At 42.0% G+C, this 22,065-nt stretch overlaps 1 protein-coding gene across 1 annotated transcript in view; it reads left to right on the top strand.

Moving 5' to 3' along the window:
- The window catches only part of ACAP3 (ArfGAP with coiled-coil, ankyrin repeat and PH domains 3), a 273,786-nt gene extending 254,998 nt beyond the window's left edge, over positions 1–18,788 (top strand). The window contains exons 20-24 of the mRNA XM_078640379.1: positions 9,698–9,790; positions 10,840–11,060; positions 13,356–13,465; positions 15,303–15,413; positions 18,494–18,788. Of these exons, the coding sequence (XP_078496505.1) occupies positions 9,698–9,790; positions 10,840–11,060; positions 13,356–13,465; positions 15,303–15,413; positions 18,494–18,641 (683 nt within the window). The 3' untranslated portion in view covers positions 18,642–18,788. The remainder of the gene's footprint in view (positions 1–9,697; positions 9,791–10,839; positions 11,061–13,355; positions 13,466–15,302; positions 15,414–18,493) is intronic.
- The last annotated feature ends 3,277 nt before the right edge of the window (positions 18,789–22,065 follow it).

Here is a 22,065-nt window from a genome sequence, read left to right as displayed (position 1 = left end):
TAAACATACATAGTCGCCCTCATCCTACAAAAAGACAGTGGTCAGCATCAAGGCAGTCATCATACAAACAGATAATTCAATATAATACAATACTATATTCTGGAACTGTTAGAAGTCTATCCAGGTAGCTGATCTCTATACAAGCCTTTGTCGCGGCGCGGGCTTGTAAACGAGAGCTACAACTGACAGAAGAGAACACAGCAAAAGGTAAGAATATACCTAATGGTCCAATAAACAGTTTTCAGGAAGAACTCTAGTGAGAAATAGTGCTATAGCATTTATGTTAACAATGTTGATGGTTGCAACACTTTTTCGTATCCAGTAAAAATGAGCAATACAAAAATTTGCATTCATATACCCATATAATGCTCCTGTAGTGGAAGGCATGTTAAATGTACAGACCCAGAGATATTTGGGTACATAATTACTCCTGTGTTCACAACTGAACAGATTACTCTCAAAATGTGGAACTGTTGAAACCTAAGGCAGAGACTCGCCGTCATGATGGTGGTTAGCAGTGTGAATGCTGGAGCATCTATTTGCTTCTTTGTCAAGGCATGCTCTGGACAGCGGCTTCCTGTGGTCGTGGAGCCTGGAAGCGTCTTGCTTTTTTTTAAAATACCATCGCCTTAGGGAGGAATTGCTTTTGCAGTGATTTTTGCTCCTGGTGACGGTGGCTTGTGGAGATTTGTGGGAGGAGAATGGCAAACAAGGCTCTTAACATTTGTAGGGGAGCACTGCAAAAAGAAATATGGCTTTCCTACACAACAAACAACTCTACTCCATGCCACAATTATTCTCTAGCACATAGCTCATTCTAAGATGGCTGCCAGAGTAATGTTTACCATTTTCATACACCTAATAATTCTAATATTACTGTAGTACTTCGTACATTTCTTTGTAGACAACTGAAGTATACAAAAAAAGTGATGGACGGAATGCTTGAATTATTCTCAATCAATGGTAATAATCGTGGCCGTATCACAGTTCACCACAGTTTGAACCCAGCTATATGCAAATCAGTCTTGACCCTGCTCCATTTGGAACAGTCCAGCCCGAACTGCGAAGCCATGCCCTCACTGAACCATAACACATTTCTGTGTAGAGTGTGCAGACTTCTTAAGGCATCAACCTTACCTCAGACAGGTTTAAAGTCACCTTTGCGTTTAGCCACTAAGAGGAACATAGGGGCAGTGATGATATTCATTGTCCACACACAGGTGAGAGTGCATGGTTGTCACCATAAGAATCTGTTTGGGTCCATGTAGATAAATAGGATGTTACCAGAGGTCATGACAATATTGACAAACACCAGCATCAGCTGTATGAAAGTAGCACTATATGTATTCGGGTTTCTAGCCCCTGCATCTAGTGACATACCTGTCAATGCAAGACAACTCACAATAAGAAAGCACTACATACTGGAGTGGACTAAGTTTGAAGGAGCAGGATACCACGGTGAACAAATCAATCATTCTCCATTCAAAGCATCTGCCAAGTGTGGGTCTGGCTTTCCCAGTTTCATGGAAGCTTAAATGGCATGCAAAAAAGATCTAAAGCAACTCGTGCACGTCTGGTAATTAAATATTGTAATCACAAAGCTGATATTGTCACCCTTTGGGCCAGTGAAGTACTTTGACATTGAATGGCTTTGATGGAGGGGGTGGGGGGCTCCACCATTGTAATCATGTTGACACTCTTTCAATGAATTACTGTGAAGACCCTGTTGCACTGTTTATCTTCCACATGATGGTGCTGTTGCCAAAACTAGCATTCTTGCCAAAAGTCATTTCAGACTTTTGTGTGAAGAAGACAGATGGCTTTATGGTATTCTTTCCATAACTCATGGTCCTATGGCAACCAAGTTTCTTACCTTGGTTGAAGAAGGACGGCTAAGCTGGTTAGTCCTTAATGTATTTATAATTTGCACGCCTGTGGTTCTGAGGGCCTCAACCATCACACACCAATTGCTGTGTCACATAAAACAATAACCATACCTCAGTGGTTTTCATGCTCGTCATGAAAACACTTATATAGGCTCAAAACGAATCAACACCCTCCTAAGCCCATATCCCACACTGTGTAACTTGTTATCCATGTGGATAAATGCTTCAGCACCCCAGAAATGCATAGTACGCACTTTACAGATGTTACAATTCAGTTCAATATAACATTGGTTGCAAGAAAAGCTGTCTGGGAGCTTGTCGGTGGGTTTGTGATTTATACCTATTGGCAAATCCACTACCCATTCAAACCTGTCAAGATGTAATTTGACATGCTTTAAGGTCTTCAGCCAAAACACGGAATTGCTTGCTCAAGGGACAGGAGCTGCAGCAGGATTTATTGAACATATAAATACCCTCCAGGAAGTATGTCAAGTTGGCACAGGGTGTTCTGTCCATGCAGTAGTCAAACATTAATTACTACCTTTATTCAGCTGCAAGATATGAAGCACAGGTAGAACATGCAGCATTTTGACCTTTGTCCATGGATGCTTCAGCCTCTAAGCCAGTCATCTAATACAAAAGGTACTTGGAGTATTTAATTTAAAAAATATGATTCTGGGCCAGACTTGTGCTACACCAGAGAGTTTCAATCCCGTAAACAGCAATTTCTCAGCTTCAGACCTGTTATAGATTAATATGGAACACTCTCAATTGTCTTACGAGGTGATTAAACTTTAGCTGATGTTACAAGATACATCGCCTGAGAAATCTGATGAGGACAGATTGTTGTGTTGCAGGTGTTACCATCAAACGTTTCTAGCTAGGGACAATTAATTTATAAAGTTTTATATAGCGCGAACATGACCTCAGAGGGTATCAGATCGCTTTACATGAGGGGTAGGTAAGAGATAAGTAGGAGACAAAAGAATCGGTCACGTATACAAACGAGGTAAAAACAGAGAAAATTAACAAATTGATAAACTTGACCTCCATAGGAAGTCAGCAATATAGTAGTCATAATCAACCAATCAATAATAGTCAAGGATAAGATCAAGAAACAAAAGGTGTGATCTTAGTGCAAAAATGTGTTCATGAGAAATGTTTTCACTGCTTATTTTGAAGGAGGCGGTAGAAGGAATCAATCGGATATTGGTTGTTTCTATTCTGTTTCGAAAAATATTACAAAGACAACCACTAGATGGCAGGATTATGCAAAGCATGTGATGTAACATTGATGCCAAGCAGCAAAACCAGTGTTGCAGATAAACATCTTTTGCTTTTCAAGTGATCTTTTACAATTTTTAGTTCTTTTTTTAATTTTATTTCCCAGAGTATCATTGCTGGTTCCTGTAGTATTAGTTAGGAGGAAAGCTTGCAGTGTGAAGCCTCTTTCTCCCCGATTCATTGTGAAACAAATCTGCATGCTCCCGCAGGGACATCATACCCGGAAATCACATGCTGCAGTAACATCACACTTCATCACGCTGTAGTGACATCACACCGATAGCATCCCTTGCTGCAGTGCCATCCCCTGGGACGTGCCTCTGAATCCACGGCAGCGCACTGGTAGCTACCCTTCCTTCGAAGACATCACAGCGGAGGTTTACCTTTAGGGCACTGACTTTAAGCAGGCAGATGGCCACACTGTGGTGACATCACACCAGTAGCCACTCCAACTGCACTGACATCAACCACAGAGATGCCCTCGCTTTAGTGACATCACACTGGGATATACCTTCAGTGCGGTGGCATCAAGCTGGGAGCTCTCCTCACTTCCATGACACTGCCTTTTCTATAGTGACTTCCGACTTCAGCTAACCTTAGTGCAGTGACACCTCATTGGGAGCTGCCTTCACAGCATAGTGCGCTCACAACGTGCAAGTCGCTGCCCCTACTGTAACGACTCCCAAAAAAAGAGAGACAACAGCAATTTACATAGTTCACACAAGGGGTTTTATTCACATAGACACATAGTGTCAGTGATAAATAATAACCATAGGTAAGCAGTTATTATTTTTATGAGAATAGAGGACGACGGATCAGCAAAAACAGTTCAAGGGTTGTACACAATACGACAATCGTCTCAGCTTTCCATATACAGCACAACTTTCAGGATGCAGAGTGCCAGAAGCCCCTTTCCCTTAACCATCGCCCATGCCCTCAACCAAGGGCATCCAGGAGATTATTGACATTCATACCCTAGTACAGACGTCCCCCATCACACAGAGGGATGGGCAATACCCGCAATTCCCTACCAACACATGCACCAGGGCACCGCCTAGCACTCCGTCCCTGCCGGGGCACCTGTCACCAGGCAAATCCTCTCAGTACAATCAACTCCAGGCATGAATAACATAAATAAATCCCTGGTTATGGCTTCATTGCAGTCAGAGCTGATTGTTTTCCAGGAGCCACTAGTGATACTCTGTGAGAAAATTAAATACACAAACAGAATGTGGTGATGTAGCAAAAATTGTATACTTGCCTTCCTAGAGGCGAACCAAACCAGAGTCATAAAACAAAATACAGAAAACCTAAAAAATGTGTAAGGGGCAAAAGAATTAGCCGCTAAGTTGGCCCTTAAGGGGAATATGCGCTTTAGAAAGGGGAGGGTGCGCGAGTGGAGCGCCATGTTGTAGCGGTGACGCCTCACTTACCCCTTCCTCCTCAGGTGGCAGCCAAGGCCCTGTGCAGCTCCCTCTGCCCTCTGGCCCGTGGACTGGCAGCGGCAATGGCCTTAGCCCCGGAGAGAGCGGCTTCCCGTTCCTCCATGCTGGAGGTAAGGTCAGCGGCAGCGAGCGGCGTTAAAACACACCTCGTAGAACTGGAGGGGGAGGGCAAGTATGGGTGTGTGGTTCAGCAGCAGAGAAGAAGGTAAGTCTGGCCCAACTAAGGCTGTGTACTGAGCTTTGTGGTAGTTTTCCGGGCACACTCTCTGCCTTTTAAGATAGAATGTTCAACTTTGATTTGTTTTTAAATTAGTCAAAGATTTCATCAGTTTTTCTGTAAATATGCTACGCTTGCTCTAAACCGGGAGAGTGTATTTTTCATTTGTTAAACTCCTGCAACAGATGCCTGAGTACGAGTCGTAAATGGTCAGTTTTGCATGATCCTTTCCTAAAAAATCTTTAAAGTGCATCTACCACCTTTCATTGATGATGTCTATAGGGCGATTGGCGTGTTTTTGCAATTTATCCTCTACCCCAGAGCATGGTTTCAGCAAGAAAATACTTGTCCTTTAGGCACACTTTAAATCCACTTTAGTCATTTTTTCAGCCAAAAGTCTGGGTGAACGAAAAGCTTGAAGACTGCTGTTGTTTAATCAGTGTGAGAAGGTGCCCTACTCAAAACTTTGGAGTGTGAGGAAAATTAACGTGCCGGGGCTGAAGATGTATGCCCTGATTTACTGAAGCTATATGTGAGTGCAGAGCAATGCCAATCGACACAGTCTCACAAATGTATCCACAATCCAGTCTAAATGGTGTTTTGCGCTGAAAAGGTTCCTTTTTTCTCAGTGCAAAAACCTCTCTGCTCTGCTTTGCGCCAAGGGTGGTGACTGGGACTGATCAGCGCAAACACCCAGTGTTTGGACGTAAAGCTCAATCGTTTGAGATAGCAAGACTGGGATTTACGTAAAAAATAACATCTCACTGAAGATGGGGACATGTGTTTGTTCCTCAAAAAACATGCACTGCATGTGTGCTGCAGTGCACAGCACACATCCAATGCATAGGGCACTTCTAAGTTTATTTGAGAGGAATTTTCACCGAAGCGCTATGCTTTCAGTACAAATTCTATGCTAGATAGTTCACACTCACCTCTGCAACATGCGCATTCGTAAACTTTGCCTGTAGTTCCCGATGCAGATATGGTCACAATTCTGCAATAGACATTTTGCACCTTGTAGATGAGTGACTGGCCCCACAGAACATGTAAGTCCCCTAAGCACAGATTTTGGAAAAGGGGGGTGGTGATGGACAGAGTTTCTGAATGATGCAGAATACTCTTACCAAGTTAAGAGATCATGGTTTTAATCCATCACCGTTTTTTAGCTCACTGCACCATCCCAGCTCAGAACTTGGCTATATGCAAATTAGTCTGTTCCTGTCCCAGTGCATGATGGGAACAGGGCAAACCAAACTACCAGGCCAATTCTTATACTGGGAAGGAAACAAGCTTCCGGGGACCGGTTTCTGGCATCACAGCCTTCTTCGGCCCGGCTTGCTTGAACCCTGATGGTGCAATGAGCAAGGGACTCACGTCTGAGTATACCCTCCCACACATAGTGTGGATAAAACCGATTTTGGAAAAGGGGGGTGGTGATGGACAGAGTTTCTGAATGATGCAGAATACTCTTACCAAGTCAAGAGATCATGGTTTTAATCCATCACCGTTTTTTAGCTCACTGCACCATCCCAGCTCAGAACTTGGCTATATGCAAATTAGTCTGTTCCTGTCCCAGTGCATGATGGGAACAGGGCAAACCAAACTACCAAGCCAATTCTTATACTGGGAAGGAAACAAGCTTCCGGGGACCGGTTTCTGGCATCACAGCCTTCTTCGGCCCGGCTTGCTTGAACCCTAATGGTGCAATGAGCAAGGGACTCACGTCTGAGTATACCCTCCCACACATAGTGTGGATAAAACCGATTTTGGAAAAGGGGGGTGGTGATGGACAGAGTTTCTGAATGATGCAGAATACTCTTACCAAGTCAAGAGATCATGGTTTTAATCCATCACCGTTTTTTAGCTCACTGCACCATCCCAGCTCAGAACTTGGCTATATGCAAATTAGTCTGTTCCTGTCCCAGTGCATGATGGGAACAGGGCAAACCAAACTACCAAGCCAATTCTTATACTGGGAAGGAAACAAGCTTCCGGGGACCGGTTTCTGGCATCACAGCCTTTTTCGGCCTGGCTTGCTTGAATCCTGATGGTGCAATTAGCAAGGGACTCACGTCTGAGTATACCCTCCCACACATAGTGTGGATAAAACCGATTTTGGAAAAGGGGGGTGGTGATGGACAGAGTTTCTGAATGATGCAGAATACTCTTACCAAGTCAAGAGATCATGGTTTTAATCCATCACCGTTTTTTAGCTCACTGCACCATCCCAGCTCAGAACTTGGCTATATGCAAATTAGTCTGTTCCTGTCCCAGTGCATGATGGGAACAGGGCAAACCAAACTACCAAGCCAATTCTTATACTGGGAAGGAAACAAGCTTCCGGGGACTGGTTTCTGGCATCACAGCCTTCTTCGGCCCGGCTTGCTTGAATCCTGATGGTGCAATGAGCAATGGACTCATGTCTGAGTATACCCTCCCACACATAGTGTGGATAAAACCGATTTTGGAAAAGGGGGGTGGTGATGGACAGAGTTTCTGAATGATGCAGAATACTCTTCCAAGTCAAGAGATCATGGTTTTAATCCATCACCGTTTTTTAGCTCACTGCACCATCCCAGCTCAGAACTTGGCTATATGCAAATTAGTCTGTTCCTGTCCCAGTGCATGATGGGAACAGGGCAAACCAAACTACCAAGCCAATTCTTATACTGGGAAGGAAACAAGCTTCCGGGGACCGGTTTCTGGCATCACAGCCTTCTTCGGCCCGGCTTCCTTGAATCCTGATGGTGCAATTAGCAAGGGACTCACGTCTGAGTATACCCTCCCACACATAGTGTGGATAAAACCGATTTTGGAAAAGGGGGGTGGTGATGGACAGAGTTTCTGAATGATGCAGAATACTCTTACCAAGTCAAGAGATCATGGTTTTAATCCATCACCGTTTTTTAGCTCACTGCACCATCCCAGCTCAGAACTTGGCTATATGCAAATTAGTCTGTTCCTGTCCCAGCCTCAACCCCTGACTAGACGCCTAGTGCAGATTTTGGATATGCACAGCTTAAGATGCTTAGACACAGCACAGTTTGATCAAGACAGCTTGCAGATTGTGAATTTGCCTATTTTCAACCTGCACCTTTGCTTAAAAGCGCACATGCATAGTGGGCAGCAGGAAGAGAAAATGTTTCGTAAATCCACAACCCATACATTTGGAAAACAATTTACTTATGTCCTGACACTTGTCTTTCTGGTTAAAAAAGGGCATAGCTCCTTTGGGGTTCCAATAATAAACATGACTCCTGTTGGCCCCATGAAGGTATTACACGCCCACCTCCAACTTCTCTCGTAGCATAAAGGGATATTTTACTTTCATCACACATCAACTGCTTTTGTGGTCTGAATTTTCTCAGCCAGAAAAGAATAATGTAGTAATTCCATCTTCAACTATCCTTTGTGTTTTACCTGCAAATCTAAATTGAAATCCCCCAGGTGAATCAAAATGTGGTGGCTCTGAACCATCAGCAGGGCTTTAAGTGGGATGAAAAAAACAGGGGGTCTCTCAAAGGGGCGTGGCTGATGTAATTAAGGGCATGGCTTAAAAACACATAAGCTAAAAATCTGTGCTTAGCATAATGTGCAGCCCGACAGGTATTTTGCTGTTTCTGTCATTTCATCCAGATAGATGATAGAACAAGTAACAATAAACCTACAACAAGCTAAGACTTTTGGCTTTGTCAATGGTTGTTAGTTGCATAAAATATATATGTAACAACTATGGCTTTGTTGTATATAATATTGAAAATGCTTCAGTTCTGAAATGATGAGACTATGAAAGACCTACAACGAGTCTATTTAAAGTTACATGAAAGGCAGTGGGAGTGGTACTGCTCCAGATTTAAGATGTGTTTTCTTGCCCTGAGGGTGAGGGTAAATATGCGGAGCACTGGCTGGACCAGGCCCACTTAAAGCCCTGCCTATAAGTATGCTTGAGTTTAGACGGAAGTAACTCATGCTGACACTTGAATTGCGATACAAAAGGGGATGATGGACGGAGCGTTTGAGCAAATCAAACACTCACCCCCCCCCTTTTGTACCGCTTTTGGCCGCCATAAGTGTGGCAGGGTATGCTCAGACGTGAATCCCTTGCTCACTTTGCCACTGGATTCAAGCAAGCCGGGCTGAAGACGGCTGGAATGCCAGAAACCGGTCCTCGGAAAGCTTGTTTCCGGTCCAGGGAAGACATGGCTTGGCAGTTCGGGCTGGACTGTTCCCATGAGGCACAGGGTCAGACTGATTTTCATATAGCCATGTCTGAACTGGGGTGGCAGAGTGGGCTAATGAACGGTGATGGATTAAACCCAGATTTTTTGACTGGGTGTGAGTGTTTGATTGATTCAGATGCTCCGTCCATCACCACCCCCTTTTGTACCGACACTTGAATTGCAACAAGATCACCTTTCGCTCTTGGTAACTCCACCCACATGTCCTGGCCACACATTTTGTTTAAGGGTCTGGGAGTGCCTGATGATATTCATATGAACAAAAAATGTATGTCATTTAGAAAAATAGCTGAATAATTATACCGGTATGCAATTATGTTTTTATAAACTTAAGTATTCCCGAAAAGGCAACAATTGCAAAAAGACCACTTGAAGAGGGGTACTACTCGTTAATGTAGTAGGCTATCATTGCAGAATTTGGTGTAATGGACATTCCCACTCACACAATGCCAGGCGCCCAAGAGTCTCATGTGCGCATTGCATAGTTCTAAGTGAGGGGCGGCAACCCTTGGTGCGGCATTGGTGCAGTAGGCATGCGCCCGGTCGTACCCCCTCCACAGCCATGATTGGATTGTTGATTGCTTGGGTATTAAAGTGAGTTTGCCTTCTCTCCTCTTGGCCCCGCAGGTCTGAGCAGCGACAGTGGCCTAGGCGGGAGTACGGACGGAAGTTCGGACATCTTGGTGTTTGGCTCAGTGGTGGACAGCGTCACAGAGGAAGGTGGGTGCATCTGGCACGGTTCTTACTCTCCATCCTGTTATGTTAAAGATATTTCTAAAGCGCACGTACACCATACGGTTTCATGTCGCTGGAGTCCGTGGGACACTACCACTAGATCATTCAATCGCACTCTTGCCGAAATAGCCAGGTCTTTAATAGTTTCCTGAATTGAGAGTAAGATGCCAATGATCTGATGTCCAGAGGGAGAGAGTTCCAGAATTGAGGGGCCAAAACCACGAATCTATGTCCCCCCCCCCCCCCCCTCCCCCCAGTTTCTTGCGTCCCATCTGTATCCTGCTCTTTTTTCAGCATTGAGTTCCCACCTTTTTCTAATAGGATACGGAGTGGATTGGGAAAATTAAGAAGGCACATAGGTTCAAGTGCATTAATGTGGGGTCGTCAGAATATAAGTCTGTCCCTTAAGAACATCTCATATTAGCCTTTGCGATAGCATACGAGTGGCTGAGGGCTGGATTCTACAGCTAGGAATGCAAACACAGATGTAAGCCATTGTTTCTGGTACTCCAAAGCTTCGCCGCCCACTGCTTTTCCTATTTTGGGTACCACACACAGCTCAGCCAAAGCTCCGTTCTGATCTGGGGCATCCTCTGCTGTTCTCCTACTGGACTTCTACCTCAAGCACCCGCAGCACTACCAGCGCAACCTAATGATACCTAGTTTTAGCACTGCCAACTCCAAATTCTGCTGAAGAAATCTGTGGTGTATGAAACTTTGGATGATAGGGCGTGCTATGCAAATGCAAGGACTTTCTGTCCCTTAAGGCCTTATCTCAATTCTTCATTATCTGAACCCTTCTTCAATACTCTTTTTTCATCTCCCCCTTCTCATTTATCATGCCCACTGACAGTCAATATTTCTCATTTTTCTTTTCCTTCCCACTCCCAGAATCTCAACACCTTTCATTCTATTGCTACTGTTTTTTCTTCTCTCCTCTCTCTACTTTTCCTTCTTCTGTACACCCAATTTTCTCAAATCTGCACCTGTTTACAAATCTCTCCCGGTCTCCATTGAACGCATTTCATCCACAGAATGCGAAGTGTCAGAGGATTCCAGTGGTGAGGCTGAGATTGAGCAGGAGCCCTCTGACTCGGAGGACTTGCGGGAGTTGCACCCAGGGCTGCTGATCTTCAAGGCTGCCCGAGCGCGGAACTTGCCTGTGATGGCGGAGGCCCTGGCACATGGCGCGGATGTCAACTGGGTGAACGATGAAGATGAAAACAAGACGCCACTGATCCAGGCGGTGATCGGGGTGAGGATACATTATGTTTCCTAATGATGTTGTACAGTGAAATCTGTCTGTAGAGGTTTGTAAATCTACATAGCAAATACCCACCATTGTCTTGTCACCCACTCTCTGAGTGTCAAGGGACATGGTGAATTCTCTGTTTTATCAAGTTTGACATAGGGCATGCGTTTGCGCGGAGAGCCAATCACCTCAGGTGCTCTGCTGATCACCTCATCAGCAAATGACTGTTCTGATGATATAGGTAACACATGTTTCATGCATCTGTGTATGGAAGCATATGTAGCATTAAAACAACGCGACTAGTTCCTATTAAATACAATTAGACCGTGTTAGTATGCTAATGCTCTGCTTTGTGTTGGTTATAAGCCATTTGCAGTACTGTAGGCCCTTTTGCTTGTGGCATTATGAAAAGTCATTGATACAGCACAGAAAAATGTAGGTAAGGGTGACAAAACTAAAGAAAGACTTAGAGCAGGCTTCTCCAATGAGTAGCCCATGAACTACTGGTAGCTCATTAGCTCCCTTTGTTCAGCTGTCCTGTGTGCAGCCTATTCTACTAAATTAGAAGCTTGGCTGGTTTTAATATATTTATGCCAAATCGAAAAGTGTTTATTCAAGATAAACACGTATGTATTTGCAGAGCTCATAGATGATGTTTGGAGAAAGTGGTTGAATTTCCAAAGTTCTTTAAAAAGCCAAGTGATAAGTAATGTGGCATTGAGGAGACTTGTTACTAATACTATTACCTTAGTGCCATAAGCATGTCACCTACAACTGTTATGTACTACCTATGTAAAATTATTCCAAATTGACAAATACTTTTTTAAGTTACTGCTGGCAACCCTGCCTGATGCACTTAGATGATAACTGTTGGTAATGTTGAATAGCGTGGGCACTAATATAATGTAGTCTGATGTGGTTTCTATTACAAGTCCAACAATGTTAGTAGCTTGGAAACATTTTGATTGAACATAAATAGCTCTGGTTACAGAAAAGGTTGAAGAACCCTGATCTTGAGAGTTCTTTATGAAGCAAAGGTTCATCCATGTGATAGAATATGTTTAAAATAGCTGGTTCACAGAGGGTACTAGGAGTGAAAAACTTATTTAAGGCTGTAGATATTCATGCAACAGGTAGACCATAGAAGAAATTGAAATTGAGGATATCTATTGCAATTAATATTTGTAAGCTTGGGGGCAGATAACTTTCATAGTGGTGTCTCTTGTATATTTGGATCAAACCTAGGACTTACAGGCTTCAAGCAAATCTTGATAAAATGACTTGTACATCACTATAGCAATTGTCAACGCCCCACATCTGGAGTCCCAGTTATGACGTAGGAGGTTCCACTCCCATAGTGGGGTTTCAGTTCATGTCTCCAATCAGTGGACACCATGGTTCAGTGATTCCCAGTGTGTCCGTACACTGGTGGCCCTTTAGCAGTGGCATTTCCGAAATGTGTGTTGTCGCTTTCACTTCTGTTGTCATATTTGTTACATGTGGTGTATTGTTTATGTATTTTGTGTATAATGTTTCTTGTTTTGTTATGTCATTTTTGAGTTTCACAGTGATGCATTTAAGTTATTTCGTTGTGCTTTATTTGTTAATTAGTTGATATTTTGTATAGTGTTGTCAATTTTTTCGTGCTTCAGGGTTGCCTGTAGGATGTTTATCTGCTCATTGTGCACGTTAATGTTATTTATTATGTGTTCACTTTTATGCACTAAAAATATTTATGCAAATAATTTTTCTAGAAAAAAGAAATGAATTTTGTATATACGATGAATAAATAATTATGATATCATCTTTTTGGAGGGTGACATTTTAATATTTGGAGCTACAGCCCTTTCATATTGTATGTAGTGGGGGCTTTCGTTCTTGTTTTTCACTGGTGGCCCTTGCACCACAGCAGAGTCTTGGCACTGCTATCCAAAGAGGAATTGTGGGTCATAGTGTATTAGTAGAGTACTTCCAGTAATTAATGTACGCATTCTTAAAAGTGCATGCTTGAAGGATAGAATTGTGTGGTGTATTGTGACAGTATTGCCAATTAATAGTTTCTCCGTGTTGCATGAGAACTTGTTATGGATATAAGCATAGGTTACAAGTGGCTTAAGACTCTGGTAAGTCGTCCAGCATGTCTGAATCATCTTCAGATGTGACTGTCCGGTTCTTTTAAAATTGTTTGAACTGTCAATAGTGAAACTTGAGCAAATAAAGGTTACATTTAAGGGTCCAGAAAACAGTGGTTTATGTCCATGAAGACTGACACTAATTTTGTTTCTTATTTCCTCACAGGGATCCTTAATAGCATGTGAATTTTTACTCCAGAATGGTGCAGATGTGAACCAAATTGATATTCGCAGTCGGGCCCCCGTCCACCACGCCACATATCTTGGGCACACTGGGTATGTTATGTTATTTCTTAGCTGTTGAAATATTGCTCATCTACAGCATGCTTTATTTGATGGTGTTTTAATCGTGTACCTGATTTGTTTATTGTTGGGAAATTTTGAAGCTGTTTGCTTTCTTGGGCAGGAATCTTCAGGGTTTTGGATATGTTGTGTATACTTTAAAAGTGATGTTTTACTTTTTTGTGAGAGAGCAAATAAGAGGGACTCGTTTATTGAAGATAGTTTGAAGAATAGTAGCTTTGCTTTTGGGTATTTCCATGTATGTATTTTTTTGGTGGGCATTTGTAACTATGGTTGATCTGAACTACAGCCTTTTGAAGGTTGTTAGTTTCTTTGGGGCATGTGGAGGTATATGTTCTATGCCATGTAACTTCCGGAACAGCTCATTTTTCTGAAGATTTGGTAGTTTAGCTGCATCTTCATGGTTGTAACGAGACGGTCCCAGAACTTTGCGTCCCCTACTTGCTTGGATCTACCACATGTTTTGGTCTTGAATTTGGTTGGTCTTTGTCTGGAGTGGTGAGAAGTTAAACTCTGTTGGGGTACCATACTGTATAATACACTGACAAATCTAAACCCTGTTTTATAGTCTTGGCTTATCTTGTTTCTCATGTTCAGTTGTCTTGCAACTTCCAATTCATTGAGTTTACTTGGGATGATATGGTAAACAGATTTAAAATTAGTCTATGTTTGGCTTGAGCTTCATGGAGCTATAGTATTTGGGAAATGTCTCCATAAGTCGGAAAGCACAAAAGAAGTGCTTATATAAAATGAAGGTCTTGGTTTTGGAACATTTAAAGGATCCATGAAGCTGTTCAAGGGCTCTGTGTTTTCCTTGCATCTTCTATTTATAAAGATATGAAAAAGAGAAAAGAGGAATTCAAAAAGGGTGTACTGGGTTATTTGTTATGTCCTCGGAAATGTATTTTTGTATGCAAGTGGTATTTGTGTAACACCAACCTAACCAAAAAGAAGTGACTCTTCCACTCTTTCCTAATTTGAATCAGCAGTGGCAATGTTCTTCCAGAACTTGGGTGTGTAGATGGAGGAGGTCTTTTGCCTTTTTTTCTGCATTTCCTTCCCTCTAGTCGTCTGAAGGTGTCTGACTTGTAGGTGTTCTGAAAGAAATCCGAGATGGTGAGCATGTCAGCCAGATATGCAGGGGTAATGGGCATGATGGCTTTGTAGAAGATGCATCTGGTTTTGAAGAAGGTGTTAGCCGCCAAGGTGATCCATTAGAGTTCCATCAGTACGTTGGTGATGTTGAGAAATGTTTATTTGAAGAAGCTTGGTTTATGTTGTGGGTTTGAATGGTTCTTGGTTTGAGTCAAAGCATTTTGAAAGGTAATTTGATTCTTTGGGTGAATAATTAGAACGTTTGCTTTTTTCAGGGCATTTTGAAGCTTGGATATGTTACAGGGCATTTTGATTGGTGGTTACATTTGAACATATTGAATAGTGGTTGTTTTGTGTGGGCTTTTGTTTGGTATTGATTTTTAACACTTTGAAGTATGATGGTATTGTGTGGAATTTTGGGAAGTATTTTAATTGTGTTGAGCCATTTTGAAGGGTGGTGAGTAATTATGGGGCCTTTTCAGCGTAGGCTTGTAGTTTTGTGGAACATCCTGAAAGGTGGCTACTTTGTTCTCTGACTTTTTGAATTATAAGGGACATTTTGATGGGTGCATTTTGAGATTTTGTTGCAGATTTGTTGATTTAAGGCAAGTTGTTTGGAAGGGTGGGGAGAGTGTTGACTGTTGTATGAATTGTGTTTTACAGGCTTGTTTGCTAATTTGGAAATCTCTTGTTCTTATGAATGTTTTCTTTTCAGCCAGGTTTGTCTGTTCCTGAAACGAGGAGCCAATCAACACGCGATTGATGAAGATGGGCAGGACCCTCTCAGCATCGCTGTCCGAGCAGCCAATGCTGATATAGTAACGCTGTAAGTGCGATCCTGTACCATTACTTCATTTCACTTTTTCCACTGTAGCACATATTGAGTTACTAAGGAATCAACTGTTGTGGCTGGGCCATCTGTTCAGGGTCTAACTTTATGAATGAGGCAAGAGCTCCAGATCTAATGTAGAGTACTGCTTTATTTCTCGTCTAGTGAAGCCATGCCCAGTTAACAATACAATGTCAATGGTGTTGCTATGGCGCATGGTCCTGGAGACCTGCATTGAGGCTTGCTCAGGGCCAACCAGGCCTTTTATTCCACAGGGCATTTCCTTGATGGGCTGCAGTGGGTTTTGAAAATCCAGGGTGTCTCCTGGTGTCTCGGTCGCTTTCCCTAGCTTCCTAACATTAATTGCAGCCGGCCTGTGGAGGCTTCATGAAAGACAAAGAAAAAGAAAGAAGGAGGGCAAGGCAGAGAGAAAGCGATCAGAGAGGAGAAAAGGAGAGAGCGAGAGAGAGAGAGACAGACGTAGAGAATAGATGGAAGGAGAGGCAGAAAGAGTAGATGAAGGGGGTGAAGCTCTTTTGAGCACTTTAGCGAGGGCTGCTTTTGGTTAACCAGTCTGGCACTGGGCTAGTTTCATTCCAGCAGTCAGTGCCTAGGACATTTTAGAGTGTGTATCAGGGGAAATGTTACGAAGTTTTTTGTTTCACCCCCCTGGCAGAAATAACCTCTGACCCTTATGCAAAAAAAACATAAGAGCTAGCAACTTATTTGCACACAGTAGTTAATATAAATATGGAGAGTTACAGATGTGCTCTAATAAATTAAAAAGTTATAACCTGCAGAGACCGTCTTATTTTGGAACAACATGCAAAAATAAACTAACTGTGGTTCAAACAGTGGCAGCCACGGAGGGAATGTGGTGAAGGGGTGACCTGGGTCTCCACAACCTCAGAGCTTGCTGTTACGCTAGTCAGTCAGTCAGTCAAACAAAACTTTATTTGGTTTGTTAAAACCTTAAAAGTACATTTTCCACATTCCGTGAAGAGAGAAAGAACAGCAGCATAACATGACAATATTCAGCAAAGAGAAAGAACAGCAGCATAACATGACAATATTAAAACCACAATTACACCTCAAGATACATGTAGTTTAACTTCTCTTGTTCCTTTTAAAACGGAGTATTATAACATTTATTTGTTAAAAACGCTAAAATCTTACCTGTACATAACTTCTTCAGAATGCAGTTTTTACTACTGTTATAGCTTAGTATCTCTACCTTTATTCGGAGGTAAGGGCTGCACTATACATAATCTTCTGCGCATTTGAGGAACAACTTAACTTTATTCATATATTTCCCCAACGCACAGGCTATATCTAAATTCTCCATTTCCACCAGAAGAGTTACAGCTTGCATTCTGTGTGTAATCTTATATTTTTGAAAAATCGGACATAAAAACTCCTTTACGCTAGTCCTCGTTCTGGTGCCACAAAAGCTATCCAGGTTTCAACCATGGTCTACTGGATGAGTTTGGCAGCCCACAGACATACCCCTTGGTACTGCTTGTGAGTTGATGAATGGGACAGGGGTTACCACTCACCCAATGCGAAACTCCATGGATGCCTTGGGTCCACTGTGCAAGTGCAGTATAAGCCCTAACATTCTCAGGCCACAGCGGAACCCACAAAATTGTGGGTTCCGCTGTGGCTGAGCGTGTTTGCGATCACAGTGGAGGGTTATCAAAAAATCTACACGTTGAGAAAAAACTGCTGATGAGAAGTGTGGGGTTGATGGCTGGGGTATTGCAGGTTCGAAAAGAGCGCATAGGCAGATCTTTGCAATGTCTAAATAGGGACCTATTTCTGAAATGCCAAATCTGTATATGAGGGAAAGCCCTCCAACATAAGGACCCGCAGCCTGGAATTCCCTCCATCTCAATTAAGAGCACAAAAATGTCTCTTCCCTCCCTTCAGCCAAATAATTATTTTATGATTTCAGTGCTGAATTGCAATGTTTCGGCAACAGAAGTGCGAACCATAGTCTTACTGCTTTTTCTGTCAGCAAAGCAATAATTACTAAAAACATGATTTTTTTTAATTGATCATTTTATCAGAAATGTTGGCTAGTAACTTTTCCTTCCAATAACATTAACCTATGTATCTTATCATGAAATGTAAGTTAACTTTCCAGCCCTTTTGCGCTTTCTTTTGCAAGCAATATTGCACATAGTAAATACTACTCCCTGAAGTGCCCTTATGGCGGTATGTCCTGCCTTTGGCATTTCAGAAATAAATGCATTTATGAAGCACCCGTAAACAATTTAGCATCTAGTGACCATCTTTAAATTGTAATATATTTACCTTTCGTATCTTATACTCTTATTATTTTATTTGTTTGTTTCATACGATGGGAAAATAAATAATATGCACACAGCTTGCATTTAAAATCTCTATTTCAATATTTTCTTTTTCCTACTTATATTGAGAAGTTACTTGAAACCGATGTGAATGTACATGCTAGGAAAACATAATGACACTTTTTTAGCAATTGTTTTTTGAGTTAAAAAATCTGTATTCATCTAAATGTAAAAATATCTTCGGTACACAATCGATGGCTGTGTGAATTGGATTGGAGTGTACTGCATCTGGTTCCTTTAGACGGGTACTATGAGCGTGGAAATAAAGCAGGCTTCAGTCCAATGAAAAAAGTGCATCCTTTGGTAAAATATTTTAAGGGTTTTTCCACTTAATGCATTTGCACGGACGCCAGTGGCTTTAAATAGGATCCTAGAATTTACTTTTAATTGGCAGTGTGTCCTCAAAGCCAGTGAGATAAAGTTCCATGACTTTAGGGTGCTGCCCAGAGAATCAAGAATGCAGTTGCGATGGAGCAGCCAGTTGCTGTGAAACAAGTGGAGTTATAGCTGTGAAGGTATATGTTTGCTTTAATGCCACAGAGGTCTAGATTATATTTAAAGATCATGTTCCATGAATATTAGAACAAAAGTTGGATTGTCACATCACTGTATATATGTTCATTATTTTGCCTCCCAGATCACTAGTTAGCAAATATAAACAGTTTTTTTCATCCCTTTTTAAGCACTCTTGTTCTCTCCTTCTAGGCTTCGCCTGGCTCGAATGAATGAAGAGATGCGGGAAGCAGATGGGCCTTTCGGACAACCAGGTCAATATCCAAGCAACAGCCCGACTGAGCTCCAGTACAGAAAATGCATTCAGGAGTTTATCAGCCTTAATATAGATGAGAGTTAGAGGGACAGAGATGCCCTCCTCTTATGCTGGACTGGTGGAAGTCCTGCTAACCCTGCCTTTGAACTTACCGGCAACTCCTGCGGAGGGTCCTGTTTTATACTCCTCCTAGGCTGTGAACACAAGTATGAGGTTGGGAAAAGAGGGGGGAACCAAGGCTGCTTTTTAATTTATTCTTCCCATGCTCAAGCCATGTGAAGAAATAGGTTCTGTTGAACATGGAGCAGGGAAGCCCATCTGCAACTGTCTGAGGGTCACAGACGAGAGAGACCAATGCTTCTGCGCAGTCTTATCACATGAAGATCCGTGCCTTTGGGGAGACACGGCACCAAACTATCCATTTAAGGTTTGGGAGTTGAGGTTTATAGAAACATCATCATCCAAATAAATGATTAGTTGTGATGAGAGAGATCAAAATAACCTCCATATCCATTCAGAGTTTCAGTAGGCCTATAACAAATTGGCCACTCAGTTAAAGAAGGCAAACAGTTTATTTTGGGCTTACTTGCCTCCTGAATGGTTTGGAGGATTGTTTTGTCATTCCTCAAATTTCATTAGAAATAGTAACCAAAGTAGAAAGCCTTGCCCTAGTCGAAGGTCTTGTCACAGGATGCTTCATAAATAATGAAGCAAAACCTTGAAGCCCTTCAGTGATAGGAGAAGTATGTTGATGGCAAGGGAACCATGCAGCTGGTTTTGGACCAGCATGAAGATGACCCAGGCCTACAAGTCAGCAGAGGGTTCTCAAATTGTGTGTGGTGGCTGGATGAAGTTCTCTCGGACTATGTTTGATGTTCGATGCATGGGATTGCTCAGTCTCCTATTGTAACGATAGAGGTCAAACACAAACATCAAACCCTGGTGTACCATTCCAGACGATGGAAGCCGTCTGTGCCCTTGTGGCGGATACAGTGTGCGAGGGTGCAAATGGCATCTTCCCACGTGCCTGGGAGCTGCTGTTAACCTTTTTTTATTATACTTTGTATTGTTATTTTTTATGTGATTGTGTCGAGTGTCCTGGACACGGAATTAAAAGCACTTTGTTTTTGTGGGTTTAGGATGGGGAGATGTCTCCAGGTGTTTTTTTACTGAATCCTATTCGCTCTGGTGCATAGGGTTAAGAGAAAAAAGGGGCCTAGATAGCCTGTAATGGTGCTGACATCAGCTAAGACGGTTGTGACTGGCCTTGCGCTTTGTAATAGTACAGTCAGAGCCCCAACATTTCTTTCTTCATGTGGGAGAGCTTAGACCAATGTGGACGGTCCAGTGCGTTTTTATTCCACCTCAGAAATCATTACACACGAAGAACAGGAAGTGAGTGGAGGGCAAAGCAGAGGGAGTTATGTTTTACACTAGAAAAAGAGTAGTCTCTTTTGGATAACAGCAGAGTTCTATTGCTGTTCTAGACAATTCAGCTTCTTTTTCCTCATAAATGTGCGTTTGTGTGTGTGCATGTAGATTTGAATATCACAAACTGGAGTGCACATGGGCCCATTGTAGGACACACAGTAGTACTATAGATGCTGGCACCTCAGACTGTCATAGGTCCTTCATGAAGAGTATACCTTGCATGTGGGTGGGTTCTGGGGTACACTCATGAACCTTTTGTGTATATTAAGAATGTATAGGAGGAGTTGGGTTTCCCCTCTTAAGGCTCTCATAGGATTTTAAAGCAGTGGCCGAAAACTTAATGGTTGTATTTGGGTTGATGGTTTGGCTGATGGTTGGCGGGTAGGCATTAGAACTTGTTGTCATTGGATCTGTTTTTTAGTTTTGCGTTCTGACATGAACTGAAGTGCATGTTATTTACTTGAGAAACTCCTTTAGCACCTAAGGTGGAAAAGCAGACCCTTCGTACTGTGGAAAGCCCTCTCTCAATTTAACTAGCTCCCCATATCTCAAAAGTAGAATGTGGCCTCTGGGTGACAATTTCTCATGGATCGTGGTGAAGTGGCTATCAAATGCCGTATGTGGGCGATAAACGAAGGGCTAAGATTTGAGTTCTGCAAATCAAGACATGCTTCTGGGAATGGCTCTGCTTTATTCACCTCAAGTATACGAGGGGCGGGGTTAGATCGGAAGATGCAGATTTGTGTGACACTCTGAAGATGGGTTTTTGGTGATATCTCTAAATAATATAAACTTCCATTACATCCTGGAAAAGGTGCTCTCTATGTGAAAGTTATGGCAAAACATTTCCAACCAGGAATTTGTGGGTTTGAGTCCCCTTTTCTAATAAGACACACTTTGGATCTTAGGCAGTGATTTTTCTCTGGCCGTGCTTTGGTAACATTTAAATCTATAGTGTGCTAAATGCACAAATTTGCTTTATTCTGCTACATGATTAAGGTAACTAAAGCGCAGAGTGAAATGTCATTTTTCTGAGCTAACCTAGTGTGTTGAATGTTGAAAATGGGATTAAAAACTCTGTTCTTGTTTCTAAGAAAGTGCCTTAAACATTTCACTGCACCTCCTCTTGCCATGAAAACATTACTTACTGCTTAAAAGGGAACTACAGACACCAATATTTTTGTTGACTTGAAGTTTCTTTTAAAACTATTATTAGAGCTCTGCAAATATTACAGTGTATTTAAAAATACTCTCAAGTTCTTGTTGAAATCTGCCATATTTCAAAGCTGGCTTCCATTTTAGTGTAGGGTAATTTCATTTTGAAATGTGGCAGAAGAGAGTTACATAGAGTTTTCAGCTCATTTTCCTGAGTGTTTGATTAAAAATCGGTACTGCGCATCCCAATAGGAAGTTCCTCCTGTTTTGTTTTAAAAGGTGGTCCTGCCTTTGAGCATGGCTCTTTTGAGAAAATAGCACAGCGCTCTGATCTGGTAGGTTATTGAGTCACTGCTGCCAAGAACAAAACCAATGCTAAAGAAGCTTAGTCGGATAAAATGCATAAAAAACATAATGAATAATTTAACATAGAATACAGATTGTAATCATATGAAGAGGTTCAAAGCCTATTTGTATACAGTACCAGACAGGTGAATGCAACACGGGAAGGCTACTCCTGCATAAAAAAATCTGAAGTTTCCTTCAGAATCAGTGGGAAAATACATTGTGCACTTTTCTTACTTTAAGTAGTTTGGAACTCTTATTTGTGTAGTTTTTTTGTGCCGTCCTTTCCTCCTTTTTTGTTGGTGAAAGTGTTTTTAAGTATTTAAATTATTTTATGCTAAGAAAACTCGTGCAATGCAGATATCCAAGTGTACAGTTTATTTGTATTTTTAAGATTTGGATTTTTTATTTCTGAAAGTTGTCCCTTTTTACAGCTTTATTGTTGTTTTCTGTAAAATTATGTTACCTATATTTCGAATAACACTTACTGTTAAGTGATTTTGGCAATTACCCTGCTCTCTTCTGCCTCAGAACCCCCTAGCACTCTACCCTATGTGATGAGGCAAAATCTAAATGA

Source organism: Lissotriton helveticus, chromosome 5_1 (assembly GCF_964261635.1).
Source record: "Lissotriton helveticus chromosome 5_1, aLisHel1.1, whole genome shotgun sequence".
Classification (NCBI taxonomy): Eukaryota; Metazoa; Chordata; class Amphibia; order Caudata; family Salamandridae; genus Lissotriton; species Lissotriton helveticus.
This window is presented reverse-complemented; position numbering and strand designations above follow the sequence as displayed.